The 15,211-nt window shown below is 25.6% G+C and overlaps 1 protein-coding gene across 2 annotated transcripts in view; it reads right to left on the bottom strand.

The window, feature by feature from the left end:
* Nucleotides 1–4,328, bottom strand: part of LOC6040014 (CCR4-NOT transcription complex subunit 1) — a 29,308-nt gene extending 24,980 nt beyond the window's left edge. For both annotated transcript variants that reach the window (XM_038250091.1, XM_038250092.1), the window contains exon 1: nucleotides 3,594–4,328. In XM_038250091.1, coding sequence (XP_038106019.1) covers nucleotides 3,594–3,695 — 102 coding nt within the window. In that variant the 5' untranslated portion in view covers nucleotides 3,696–4,328. The remainder of the gene's footprint in view (nucleotides 1–3,593) is intronic.
* Nucleotides 4,329–15,211: the final 10,883 nt, after the last annotated feature.

Here is a 15,211-nt window from a genome sequence, read left to right as displayed (position 1 = left end):
GCATTATGAATGTCAAAACTGTGTTATTTGATGAATTCTAACATCAACTTTCATTTAAAGTTTGTTTGAACGCTGTAGTTAATGTCAAAACAATTAAATTAAATTAAATTATAAGATTACCAAAAATGCGAAACATTTCGCGTGAAATATTTCATAGGCGTCCGAAGCACCAGGAAGGCAATGCAGAAATTTATGGTTTTGATTTCCTTAAATTCTAGCAAATTTTCATATAAAATATCGATTGTTTTGATGTTAACAGCTTTTTTGAGACCTAAAGTATGCCATTCACTAACATTTCAGTCCAAATTTGTGCAATTCATTAGCAAAAACGAGTGTCCGGAATTCGAAGCAAAAGTGTCCGGATTTCGAATCAGCTTTTATCAGTGTCCGGGAATCGAAGCACAACAAGTCATTTTAATTTTCAAATTCTGATGGAAAATTGTTAGAAGAGACAAATTTTGCATGCATTCTCTTAAAACTGACTGTTAATACTACATCCTGATGATATTTTTTCATTTCCAACTTATTACATGATTTTTTGACAGCTATAATGAAAATGATTTGCTACTAAGTGTCCGGATTTCGAATCATGATGTTATGTTTGTATGTATTGATGGGATAAATTTTCGAAAATAATTTTAATTAAAAAAAACTGTCTAAAAACCCCAAAACACAAAATGGTAAAAATTCGTAAAAAATGACCGTGCTGCGATTTTTTCAACAACACATAAGGCTGGTACAAATTTTATTTAAAGTTTTTGTCTTTTAAAAGTTGCTTAAAAAATCAGGAGGCAAAAACTATATTTTATTTTATTTTTTTTCAAAAAAACATCTAAATTTTAATGGAACATTAAGTGCAATCAGCTGAAATCTATTTAAAATCCATTCCCTACCGTTGGAAATCATTTTTAAGCATGTTTGGGTTGATTTAATAATCTTTTGAATTTTTTAAATTTTTCGTTCTTTCGCAAGCAGTTTTTTTTTTGTTGAAATATTAGTTTTCATCAAATATTACATTTTTGGAAGACTAATAATTGCAAAACAACTGAACTAGTAAAATGCATTTTTAAACACTTTTTGCATTCAAATGTTGAGACTATGGCTTTTTCTTTGAAATTTTATATTTTTATAATTTTTTGGCCCCTACACAACGTCCATGTACATTTCTTCAAATCAGTTTGCTTAATAAAGATTAATTTCGGTATTTCTTTTAAACTGTCTACTGCAAATGCCAATAAATTTAGAGATATTCCTTTTGTAAATTAAATTTTCATCGACTTTTTCATTTCTAAAAACATCTCCCATAATTTTAATTTTTATTTTTATTTTATATCAATTTCTGATGACGGACGAATAGTTTTTGGAACAGAGATTTTTGAAACTGCCCAAACTTAAACATGCTATTTAATAGTACTTTTAAGGAGTCGTAGCTATTTTCAATAAAAAATAATTCTATTTTATCTTTATAAAATCGAATGGTTGAGAATTTTTTTTAGTGCTTTCTTTGGAGGAAAAATCTTGATCTTTAAATAAAAAAAAATCTTGATTTTAATTTTATGCAAAGCTAATATTTTAGCAAAGAAAGGTCAAAATGACAATATCCAAATAATGAAACGTAAGATTTTGTTCACAAATATTTTGAATGTTTTTAATTAAATGGTAGTTGGCACAATTTACAAATTTGAAAAAAATATTCGAAGAAAAAAACAAAAAGATAAAACTCTAAATCGGTGCACTTTACTTTAAATTCTTAAAATTTCTTAACGAATGCAAATTATAGGTTTATCATTCAAATATTTTGTAAAACATTTTCTGATTGGTCAAATATAATTCGCCCGTAAATCAATGCACCTTAAATATGTTGGTTAGTTTTTTTGCTTCAAATCAATTTGTTTTTTTTTTCTCTTAAATATTTTGTGGACAAATGTCCGCCATTACAGGGTTTTTCTTCCGGACCCCTGAGACTGCTCGTGGTAAATCTAGGTGTACATGTACCCCAGGTTGAGAACCGCTGCTGTAGAGAAAAAAAATGCCTTATTTAAAAAAAAACAAACTCGTCAAGTAAAAATATCATATGATACAACAGAAAAAAACATCCATAGCCAAGAAGCATAAGTCTATTACACAAATTAAAACATAGTTTTCGCGAATTCTTCATTTAGAATAACAGGAACAATATTCTATTTGAGAAAAGAACATATTGAATGCATTAAAGAGGCTTTTGTCAAATTTTAACTAAACTTAAAATATTTTCCCGGTTTTTCAGTCGAATTCCCGAGTTTTTCCCGGTTTTCTCCCGGTGGATAAAAATCCCGGATTTTTCCCGGTTTTCCCGGTTTTTTCCCGAGGTGGCCACCCTGGTGCACAGGAGTTGTTGATTTGAGTAGGACAAACGCTCCAGCAAGTATTATTAAGGTCGGAAATGGTCCTGATTTTGAGTGGTCGATTTCGCGTGGAAACCGTCAAGGAAAAAAAAAAATGATGATCCCACTGTTCGACAAAATTCGTGCAGAATTTGTGCTTTTGAGGAAATGTAATTTCCAGAAACGCAAATAAATCAGAAAGGTGAAGATTTTTGCAGAAAATAATCTGGCAGAAATAATATTTTTGACGAGTTTTAGGCAGATTAATATTCTGCCAAAAACTTTGACGAGCAAGTTGTTCTGCTTTCGGCAGAATTTTGCCGAATTTGGGCATAACAAACTGAGTGTACAGTAAGCTTCGCATTGTTTAACCATTAAATTTATTTTAGGTTATCATTTTTTTCATATTAAATAGAAAAGAAAAAAGTTTCCTGACTGGTTGACATAATGTTTTCTGTTTATTTTTTGTGTAAATTCAAATAAACCATTTTTTGCATAAACTTATTTTTATTGGAACCTTTTTGGTACTAGGACCTGGTTTGGAACGAGTTTTAAATAAACCATGACAAACTGAAAGTTCGTAAAGAAATTACATTTAGTTGTCAAACATTCGTTTAACATTTATTTGCAGCCTTTTTAGATATATTAATTTTTTTGCTTTTTTTCGGAATAATGAACGAAAATTTCGTCATATTTATTTAATTAATTTAATTTAACGCAAAATTTATGTCACTAAAAAATCGACTAAACAATATTACTTGTTTCAGTGTTACTTACCGCTTTGCAGGGGTAGTTTTGTTATTTGGAATTCCCTGAAAGTGATCATTGTAACAAAATTCTTAAAACACATTAATCTTCGATTTCCTTCAGTGCAACACATTTCCCCCACTCTTCACAATCACCCCCGTTCGCCACACCAACCCACGACAACATTCCGAAATCGATTTCCGTCGTCCATCTTCTTTCGTCGCCATCCGCCACGGCACCACGACTGGAAATTCCTCCAAACACGTAACGCTTTCGTGTGTTAATCGCACTACCGTAACAAATAATGATGTGTAGATGATGTTTTTCTGACGGTAGTTAATCACAGTTGGATGATTCAAGGCACAAAATTACGACAAAACACTTGGATGAAATTTGCAGGAGTAGTAAATGATCGATGAAGGGGGGGTTAAATCACACAAACACGGCTGGACACTTCCGAATGCTTTTATTTTTCAATCTCACCTGAGCTATTTGGCGACTGCTCGCGGCAAAGTTCTTCTTGTTCAAGTTCGCTACCAGGCCAGTGATCTGCGTGAGGGCGTATGAGCAGGGCTCTTGGTTCATACTTCCATCAAACGGGGGCCAACGAGCGCGTTCAACGCTTCCGCGGTTGAAGCCCTCTGAGTTTGTTGGCACTTGCGGTGGATGTGGGAAGAAGCAACAGCAATCTCGATGGACCACCGACGTCCGAGTCTACAACTACTCCGAATCTTCTTTTGTTTTGCTCCCAAACGACGATGCCCGTCAGCACCAGCTGCTGCTTCACTCGCTGTTGTTTTGACGGCCAGCTGCTGCTGTGGTGACGTTTCTCCACCACACCGTTGTCGTCGTCTTCTTCTTTTTCCGCTGACCACCGCCACCAACACAAACACGACGTCGCCTTCTTCCCTCTCCTTCTGCTGAAGGGGCTGCTGCTGCTGCTCGTGACGACGAGGTCGGCGGGGGAAGAAAATTTCGCTCGCGGGACGATTTTGACTTTTTTCGATCGCAATTTTCGCACACTTGGCCCACATTGGGGCACGATTCGCCGCACGTACCGGACACCCGCGCACCTGGCGCACCCTTTGCACCCGCTTCCGACGACGGGCAGGCGTGACAAGGTAGCGGATTTTGCAATTCCGAAAGCGCGCACAGTTTCACGACCGATTCACGACACGACCACTTCCTCGATGGATGGATGGAGTTATGACAGTGCGCGATGATGGTGGCGAGGTGCGATGACACATGACGGTAAGTTTTTTTTCTTCTCTTCGTCTATTTTGACAGATGAGCGATCAGTTGGGAGGAGTGCGTTCGCGGGGTGATCGCAAGGAGGTGTGTACGCTGCGAGGGAATAGGACAGATTCATACCCAAAACTGAGTACGGAGCGGATTCGTCAATTGGGTACTAAAGCCCTTTGACAATTTTTATGTACAACGGTAAAAAACACAATTAAAAACCATTTTTGATCACTTTTTTTCATTTTAACGCAAATTTTTTTTTTGACGAGACAACATTTTTTCGATGGATTAACTATGGTCCCCTTGGAACGAGCTGTCAAGTAGGAGCTTTTCTGTCAAGAAGGACCGCGAGGTAAATTTTTCAAAATTGATTTAAAAATCCATTTTAAACCCTTTGTGGTCGCACAAAGGGTCATTGTACTCAGAAAAATAAGCTTTATCGCTGTAAACAATAATATCAGCAATCTAAGCTTCATTTTAGGACCCAATTCGAATGACTGCCTTCGAATTAGCGAATTCGAATCCATTTTGAACCCTCAAAATAATAAGCCAAATCGTTATGGACTAAGCTAAATTATAGCTATTATAAATTCCTAAGACCCAATTGGATCGACTCACAGCTTTCAAAAGCAAGAATCGTTTGACGTTTCTTCGCGCGGTAATTGTTTGCAATATGTTTTGATCAGCGATTGAAGAATCATCTTCAGGGTTTGTTCAAATATTACGTCCAGAGATTTTCGGGATTTCAGAACCCCACCCCCCTCCCCCCTGTCACGCACTTTTCCTAAACCTTTAACATGGGCTGTCACAAACCACAGACCCCCCCCCCTCCCTCTATTCATGGACGTAATTTTTGAACGAACCCTCAAAAGAAAATCATTTGACGCTCATAAGTAGTGCTAACAAGAAAATTCACAAAAATTCTTCAACAGATTGTTTTTATTTGAGAATTTCGGGAGCGATATTGTTTTGCGTGATTCACCTCCTCTCTCTTTCGCTGGTGAAGAAAGGTCGCAAGCGAAAATGTTTTTTTGCGATGATTCCATCCCTGGTTTTCGCAATTCGCAATTTTCAGTGTAAGAACGGGCCTTGACCGATCTTATGCACCAGGTTCCCGACGAACACGCACTGCCCTTACACCTACATATCACCCTTGCTCTGAGTCAGTACGAGCAACACGCTAGAACACGCTTTGAGTGTTCGTGCCAGGCATGCACACCTTTTTTTCCGGTTACGCATTTTAACTCGGCCGGGGGTGGTACATTACGTAGGGTTTGATGTAAGCTTATACTTACCATTTATAGTGTGCGAAAAATGTTTTATTTTTAGTTTGAATTCGAAAACTAATTGTTATTTACTGTGTATTGTTTGGTCCTGAAATCTTCCCTAATGTTAAATCGTGTTAATCTGTTGCTATTTCTTCTGTCACGGTGTTTTGTTACAATATTTTGGTCCTAAGCATTTTAGAAAAGTTTTTCAAAAGAACAATAGTAATATTTGTGTTAATCCTTTAATCATTCCATAAATTGAGTAAGGGCTCGAACCTCACTAGCTTAAGTAAAAGGTGAAATTTCAAAACAATTGACAGTGAAGGAAATATACTATGTAAAGAATCAATAGTAAAAGAAAGCTAGTAATTTATGAAGTAGATAAAGAAATTAACAATAGTTAATAAATAGAGCATAGATTGTATTGAGGGCAATTTACAGGGAAGATGAGAAATTATTCAAATAGATAAATAAAGAAAAGGCACATGATAAACAAAATTGACATCGCTGCCAAATTAAGGAAAATTGACCTAATAAAAAAAAATCTAGAAATTGTCTTTTAATTGAAAAATTGACAAACTTACCAACAAAATTCTGCAACAATCTGATTGTAAAAATAGGCAAATTTTGTTGTAAATCGCTAAGTAGACAGTACTTTAGGGGATGAATGGATTTTTTTTTCGATAATTCCCGAAGTTTCGAAAATACTAAAATATCTGTAACAAAAATCTTGATGCAAAAGCTCTGGTTGATGTGCGCCCTTAAGAATTTAAGAATTTAAGAATATAAGAATATAAGAATTTAAGAATTTAAGAATTTAAGAATTTAAGAATTTAAGAATTTAAGAATTTAAGAATTTAAGAATTTAAGAATTTAAGAATTTAAGAATTTAAGAATTTAAGAATTTAAGAATTTAAGAATTTAAGAATTTAAGAATTTAAGAATTTAAGAATTAAAGAATTTAAGAATTAAGAATTTAAGAATTTAAGAATTTAAGAATTTAAGAATTTAAGAATTTAAGAATTTAAGAATTTAAGAATTTAAGAATTTAAGAATTTAAGAATTTAAGAATTTAAGAATTTAAGAATTTAAGAATTTAAGAATTTAAGAATTTAAGAATTTAAGAATTTAAGAATTTAAGAATTTAAGAATTTAAGAATTTAAGAATTTAAGAATTTAAGAATTTAAGAATTTAAGAATTTAAGAATTTAAGAATTTAAGAATTTAAGAATTTAAGAATTTAAGAATTTAAGAATTAAGAATTTAAGAATTTAAGAATTTAAGAATTTAAGAATTTAAGAATTTAAGAATCCCAAGAATTTAAGAATTAAGAACTTAAGAATTTAAGAATCTAAGAATCTAAGAATCCCAAGAACTTTAAGAATTTAAGAATTTAAGAATTTAAGAATTTCAAGAATTTAAGAATTTAAGAATTTAAGAATTCAAAATCCTAAGAATTTAAGAACTTAAGAATTTAAGAACTTAAGAATCCCAGAACTTAAGAACTTCAAGAATCTAAGAATCCCAAGAATCTAAGAACTTTAAGAACCTAAGAACCTAAGAATTCTAAGAATCTCAAGAATCCTAAGAATCTAAGAATCTAAGAATCCTAAGAATCCTTACTAACCTAAGAATCTAAGAATCCTAAGAATCTCCAAGAACTTCAAGAATCCAAGAACTCTAAGAACTTCCAAGAATCAAGAATCTAAGAATTTAAGAATCAAGAATTTAAGAATTTGAATTTAAGAATCTAAGAATCTAAGAATTTAAGAATCTCAAGAATCTAAGAATTTAAGAATTTAAGAATTTAAGAATTTAAGAATTTAAGAATTTAAGAATTTAAGAATTTAAGAATTTAAGAATTTAAGAATTTAAGAATTTAAGATAATTTAAGAATTTAAGAATTTAAGAATTTAAGAATTTAAGAATTTAAGAATTTAAGAATTTAAGAATTTAAGAATTTAAGAATTTAAGAATTTAAGAATTTAAGAATTTAAGAATTTAAGAATTTAAGAATTTAAGAATTTAAGAATTTAAGAATTTAAGAATTCTAAGAATTTAAGAATTTAAGAATTTAGAATTAAGAATTTAAGAACTTAAGAATTTAAGAATTTAAGAATTTAAGAATTTAAGAATTTAAGAATTTAAGAATTTAAGAATTTAAGAATTTAAGAATTTAAGAATTTAAGAATTTAAGAATTTAAGAATTTAAGAATTTAAGAATCCAAGAACTCTAAGAACCTAAGAACCTAAGAACTCTAAGAATCCCAAGAACTTAAGAATCCTAAGAACTTAAGAACTTTAAGAATCCCAAGAATCTCCAAGAATCAAGAATCCCAAGAATCCTAAGAATCCTAAGAACTTAAGAATTTAAGAATTTAAGAATCAAGAACTAAGAATTTAAGAATCTAAGAACTTTAAGAATTCCAAGAACCTAAGAATCCTAAGAATCTAAGAATTTAAGAATTTAAGAATTTAAGAATTTAAGAATTTAAGAATTTAAGAATTTAAGAATTTAAGAATTTAAGAATTTAAGAATTTAAGAATTTAAGAATTTAAGAACTTAAGAATTTAAGAATTTAAGAATTTAAGAATTTAAGAATTTAAGAATTTAAGAATTTAAGAATTTAAGAATTTAAGAATTTAAGAATTTAAGAATTTAAGAATTTAAGAATTTAAGAATTTAAGAATTTAAGAATTTAGAATTAAGAATTTAAGAATTTAAGAATTTAAGAATTTAGAATTTAAGAATTTAAGAATTTAAGAATTTAAGAATTTAAGAATTTAAGAATTTAAGAATTTAAGAATTTAAGAATCTAAGAATTTAAGAATTTAAGAATTTAAGAATTTAAGAATTTAAGAATTTAAGAATTTAAGAATTTAAGAATTTAAGAATTTAAGAATTCTAAGAATTTAAGAATTTAAGAATTTAAGAATTTAAGAATTTAAGAATTTAAGAATTTAAGAATTTAAGAATTTAAGAATTTAAGAATTTAAGAATTTAAGAATTTAAGAATTTAAGAATTTAAGAATTTAAGAATTTAAGAATTTAAGAATTTAAGAATTTAAGAATTTAAGAATTTAAGAATTTAAGAATTTAAGAATTTAAGAATTTAAGAATTTAAGAATTTAAGAATTTAAGAATTTAAGAATTTAAGAATTTAAGAATTTAAGAATTTAAGAATTTAAGAATTTAAGAATTTAAGAATTTAAGAATTTAAGAATTTAAGAATTTAAGAATTTAAGAATTTAAGAATTTAAGAATTTAAGAATTTAAGAATTTAAGAATTTAAGAATTTAAGAATTTAAGAATTTAAGAATTTAAGAATTTAAGAATTTAAGAATTTAAGAATTTAAGAATTTAAGAATTTAAGAATTTAAGAATTTAAGAATTTAAGAATTTAAGAATTTAAGAATTTAAGAATTTAAGAATTTAAGAATTTAAGAATTTAAGAATTTAAGAATTTAAGAATTTAAGAATTTAAGAATTTAAGAATTTAAGAATTTAAGAATTTAAGAATTTAAGAATTTAAGAATTTAAGAATTTAAGAATTTAAGAATTTAAGAATTTAAGAATCCCAAGAATCAAGAATCCAAGAACTTCAAGAACCTAAGAATCCCAAGAACCCAAGAATCCCAAGAACCTAAGAACCTAAGAATCCCAAGAATCCCAAGAACCTAAGAACCAGAACCTAAGAATCCCAGAACCTAAGAACCCAAGAACTCAAGAATCCTAAGAACCTAAGAACCTAAGAATCCAAGAATCCAAGAATCCAAGAATCCAAGAATCCCAAGAACTTAAGAATTTAAGAATTTAAGAATTTAAGAATTTAAGAATTTAAGAATTTAAGAATTTAAGAATTTAAGAATTTAAGAATTTAAGAATTTAAGAATTTAAGAATTTAAGAATTTAAGAATTTAAGAATTTAAGAATTTAAGAATCTAAGAATTTAAGAATTTAAGAATTTAAGAATTTAAGAATTTAAGAATTTAAGAATTTAAGAATTTAAGAATTTAAGAATTTAAGAATTTAAGAATTTAGAACTTAAGAATTTAAGAATTTAAGAATTTAAGAATTTAAGAATTTAAGAATTTAAGAATTTAAGAATTTAAGAATTTAAGAATTTAAGAATTTAAGAATTTAAGAATTTAAGAATTTAAGAATTTAAGAATTTAAGAATTTAAGAATTTAAGAATTTAAGAATTTAAGAATTTAAGAATTTAAGAATTTAAGAATTTAAGAATTTAAGAATTTAAGAATTTAAGACTCTTTAAGAATTTAAGAATCTAAGAACCCAAGAATCCTAAGAACTCAAGAACTCTAAGAATCTAAGAATCCTAAGAATCCCAAGAACTTAAGAATTCTAAGAATCCTAAGAATCCTAAGAATCCTAAGAACCTAAGAACCTAAGAATCCTAAGAATCCAAGAATCCAAGAATCCCAAGAATCCAAGAATCTAAGAATCCCAAGAACTCTAAGAACCTAAGAATCCTAAGAATCTAAGAATTTAAGAATTTAAGAATTTAAGAATTTAAGAATCTAAGAATTTAAGAATTTAAGAATTTAAGAATTTAAGAATTTAAGAATTTAAGAATTTAAGAATTTAAGAATTTAAGAATTTAAGAATTTAAGAATTTAAGAATTTAAGAATTTAAGAATTTAAGAATTTAAGAATTTAAGAACTTAAGAATTTAAGAATTTAAGAATTTAAGAATTTAAGAATTTAAGAATTTAAGAATTTAAGAATTTAAGAATTTAAGAATTTAAGAATTTAAGAATTTAAGAATTTAAGAATTTAAGAATTTAAGAATTTAAGAATTTAAGAATTTAAGAATTTAAGAATTTAAGAATTTAAGAATTTAAGAATTTAAGAATTTAAGAATTTAAGAATTTAAGAATTTAAGAATTTAAGAATTTAAGAATTTAAGAATTTAAGAATTAAGAATTTAAGAATTTAAGAATTTAAGAATTTAAGAATTTAAGAATTTAAGAATTTAAGAATTTAAGAATTTAAGAATTTAAGAATTTAAGAATTTAAGAATTTAAGAATTTAAGAATTTAAGAATTTAAGAATTTAAGAATTTAAGAATTTAAGAATTTAAGAATTTAAGAATTTAAGAATTTAAGAATTTAAGAATTTGAATTTAAGAATTTAAGAATTTAAGAATTTAAGAATTTAAGAATTTAAGAATTTAAGAATTTAAGAATTTAAGAATTTAAGAATTTAAGAATTTAAGAATCTAAGAATTTAAGAATTTAAGAATTTAAGAATTTAAGAATTTAAGAATTTAAGAATTTAAGAATTTAAGAATTTAAGAATTTAAGAATTTAAGAATTTAAGAATTTAAGAATTTAAGAATTTAAGAATTTAAGAATTTAAGAATTTAAGAATTTAAGAATTTAAGAATTTAAGAATTTAAGAATTTCAGAATCTAAGAATTTAAGAATTTAAGAATTTAAGAATTTAAGAATTTAAGAATTTAAGAATTTAAGAATTTAAGAATTTAAGAATTTAAGAATTTAAGAATTTAAGAATTTAAGAATTTAAGAATTTAAGAATTTAAGAATTTAAGAATTTGAATTTAAGAATTTAAGAATTTAAGAATTTAAGAATTTAAGAATTTAAGAATTTAAGAATTTAAGAATTTAAGAATTTAAGAATTAAGAACTCTAAGAATCCTAAGAATTTAAGAACTCTAAGAATTTAAGAATTTAAGAATTCAAGAATTTAAGAATCTCTAAGAATTTAAGAATCCTAAGAATTTAAGAATTTAAGAATTCTAAGAATTCAAGAACTTAAGAATTTAAGAATCAAACTTAAGAATTTAAGAATTTAAGAATTTAAGAACTTAAGAATTTAAGAATTCTAAGAATTTAAGAATTTAAGAATTCCAAAAAATCTCTAAGAATCCCAAGAATCCCAAGAATCCTAAGAATCCAAGAATCCTAAGAATCCCAAGAACCTAAGAACCCAAGAATCCCAAGAATCCCAAGAATCTAAGAATCCCAAGAATCCCAAGAACCTAAGAATCCCAAGAACTAAGAACCTAAGAATCCCAAGAACCTAAGAACCTAAGAACCCAAGAACTCTAAGAATCCCAAGAATCCCAAGAACCTAAGAATCCCAAGAATTTAAGAATTTAAGAATTTAAGAATTTAAGAATTTAAGAATTTAAGAATTTAAGAATTTAAGAATTTAAGAATTTAAGAATTTAAGAATTTAAGAATTTAAGAATTTAAGAATTAAGAATTTAAGAATTTAAGAATTTAAGAATTTAAGAATTTAAGAATTTAAGAATTTAAGAATTTAAGAATTTAAGAATTTAAGAATTTAAGAATTTAAGAATTTAAGAATTTAAGAATTTAAGAATTAAGAATTTAAGAATTTAAGAATTTAAGAATTTAAGAATTTGAATTTAAGAATTTAAGAATTTAAGAATTTAAGAATTTAAGAATTTAAGAATTTAAGAATTTAAGAATTAAGAATTTAAGAATTTAAGAATTTAAGAATTTAAGAATTTAAGAATTTAAGAATTTAAGAATTTAAGAATTTAAGAATTTAAGAATTTAAGAATTTAAGAATCCAAGAATCCCAAGAATCCAAGAACCTAAGAACCTAAGAACCTAAGAATCTAAGAATCCAAGAACCTAAGAATCCCAAGAACTCTAAGAACCCAAGAACCCAAGAACCTAAGAATCCCAAGAACCCAAGAATCCCAAGAATCCAAGAACCTAAGAATCCAAGAACTCAGAACTAAGAATCTAAGAACTCTAAGAACCTAAGAACTCTAAGAACTCTAAGAATCCTAAGAATTTAAGAATTTAAGAATTTAAGAATTTAAGAATTTAAGAATTTAAGAATTTAAGAATTTAAGAATTTAAGAATTTAAGAATTCGAATTTAAGAATTTAAGAATTTAAGAATTTAAGAATTTGAATTTAAGAATTTAAGAATTTAAGAATTTAAGAATTTAAGAATTTAAGAATTTAAGAATTTAAGAATTTAAGAATTTAAGAATTTAAGAATTTAAGAATTTAAGAATTTAAGAATTTAAGAATTTAAGAATTTAAGAATTTAAGAATTTAAGAATTTAAGAATTTAAGAATTTAAGAATTTAAGAATTTAAGAATTTAAGAATTTAAGAATTTAAGAATTTAAGAATTTAAGAATTTAAGAATTTAAGAATTTAAGAATTTAAGAATTTAAGAATTTAAGAATTTAAGAATTTAAGAATTTAAGAATTTAAGAATTTAAGAATTTAAGAATTTAAGAATTTAAGAATTTAAGAATTTAAGAATTTAAGAATTTAAGAATTTAAGAATTTAAGAATTTAAGAATTTAAGAATTTAAGAATTTAAGAATTTAAGAATTTAAGAATTTAAGAATTTAAGAATTTAAGAATTTAAGAATTTAAGAATTTAAGAATTTAAGAATTTAAGAATTTAAGAATTTAAGAATTTAAGAATTTAAGAATTTAAGAATTTAAGAATTTAAGAATTTAAGAATTTAAGAATTTAAGAATTCAAGAAAACTTAAGAATTTAAGAATTTAAGAATTTAAGAATTTAAGAATTTAAGAATTTAAGAATTTAAGAATTTAAGAATTTAAGAATTTAAGAATTTAAGAATTTAAGAATTTAAGAATTTAAGAATTTAAGAATTTAAGAATTTAAGAATTTAGAATTTAAGAATTTAAGAATTTAAGAATTTAAGAATTTAAGAATTTAAGAATTTAAGAATTTAAGAATTTAAGAATTTAAGAATTTAAGAATTTAAGAATTTAAGAATTTAAGAATTTAAGAATTTAAGAATTTAAGAATTTAAGAATTTAAGAATTTAAGAATTTAAGAATTTAAGAATTTAAGAATTTAAGAATTTAAGAATTTAAGAATTTAAGAATTTAAGAATTTAAGAATTTAAGAATTTAAGAATTTAAGAATTTAAGAATTTAAGAATCTAAGAATCCCAAGAACCCAAGAATTTAAGAACTCAAGAATCCCAAGAATTTAAGAATCCCAAGAACTCCAAGAACCTAAGAACCCAAGAATTCCAAGAATCCCAAGAATCCCAAGAATCCAAGAACCCAAGAATCCAAGAACTCTAAGAATCCCAAGAACTCTAAGAATTTCAAGAATCCCAAGAATCCCAAGAACTTTAAGAACTTCAAGAATCCCAAGAATCCCAAGAATTTAAGAATTTAAGAATTTAGAACTTTAAGAATTTAAGAATTAACGGTGCACATCAACCAGAGTTTTTGCACCCAGATTTTTGTTACAGACATTTTAGTATCTTCAAACTACGGTCACTATCGACATATTTTTTTATTCATCCCCAAAGTACTGTCCACAAAGTAATTTACAAACAAAGTTTGGCCAATTTTACAATCTCGATGTTGCAGGATTGGGTCCGTAAGTTTGACAATTTTGAAATAAGACAACAACTTCCTTCGTTGCTGTGCACCCTTAAGAATTTAATTTGAACCCAAAACCCAGCCTAAGAATTTAAGAATTTAAGAATTTAAGAACTCAAGAATCCCAACTAAGAATCCCAAGAATCCCAGAATCTAAGAATCCCAAGAACTCCAAGAATTTAAGAATTTAAGAATTTAAGAATTTAAGAATTTAAGAATTTAAGAATTTAAGAATTTAAGAATTTAAGAATTTAAGAATTTAAGAATTTAAGAATTTAAGAATTTAAGAATTTAAGAATTTAAGAATTTAAAATTTAAGAATTTAAGAATTTAAGAATTTAAGAATTTAAAATTTAAGAATTTAAGAATTTAAGAATTTAAGAATTTAAGAATTTAAGAATTTAAGAATTTAAGAATTTAAGAATTTAAGAATTTAAAATTTAAGAATTTAAGAATTTAAGAATTTAAGAATTTAAGAATTTAAAATTTAAGAATTTAAGAATTTAAGAATTTAAAATTTAAGAATTTAAGAATTTAAGAATTTAAAATTTAAGAATTTAAAATTTAAGAATTTAAGAATTTAAGAATTTAAGAATTTAAGAATTTAAAATTTAAGAATTTAAGAATTTAAGAATTTAAGAATTTAAGAATTTAAGAATTTAAGAATTTAAGAATTTAAGAATTTAAGAATTTAAGAATTTAAGAATTTAAGAATTTAAGAATTTAAGAATTTAAGAATTTAAGAATTTAAAATTTAAGAATTTAAGAATTTAAGAATTTAAGAATTTAAGAATTTAAGAATTTAAGAATTTAAGAATTTAAGAATTTAAGAATTTAAGAATTTAAGAATTTAAAATTTAAGAATTTAAAATTTAAGAATTTAAGAATTTAAGAATTTAAGAATTTAAGAATTTAAGAATTTAAGAATTTAAGAATTTAAGAATTTAAGAATTTAAGAATTTAAGAATTTAAAATTTAAGAATTTAAGAATTTAAAATTTAAGAATTTAAAATTTAAGAATTTAAGAATTTAAGAATTTAAGAATTTAAAATTTAAGAATTTAAGAATTAAGAATTTAAGAATTTAAGAATTTAAGAATTTAAGAATTTAAAATTTAAGAATTTAAGAATTTAAGAATTTAAGAATTTAAGAATTTAAGAATTTAAGAATTTAAGAATTTA

This window comes from Culex quinquefasciatus, chromosome 2 (genome assembly GCF_015732765.1).
Source record: "Culex quinquefasciatus strain JHB chromosome 2, VPISU_Cqui_1.0_pri_paternal, whole genome shotgun sequence".
NCBI lineage: Eukaryota > Metazoa > Arthropoda > Insecta > Diptera > Culicidae > Culex > Culex quinquefasciatus.
This window is presented reverse-complemented; position numbering and strand designations above follow the sequence as displayed.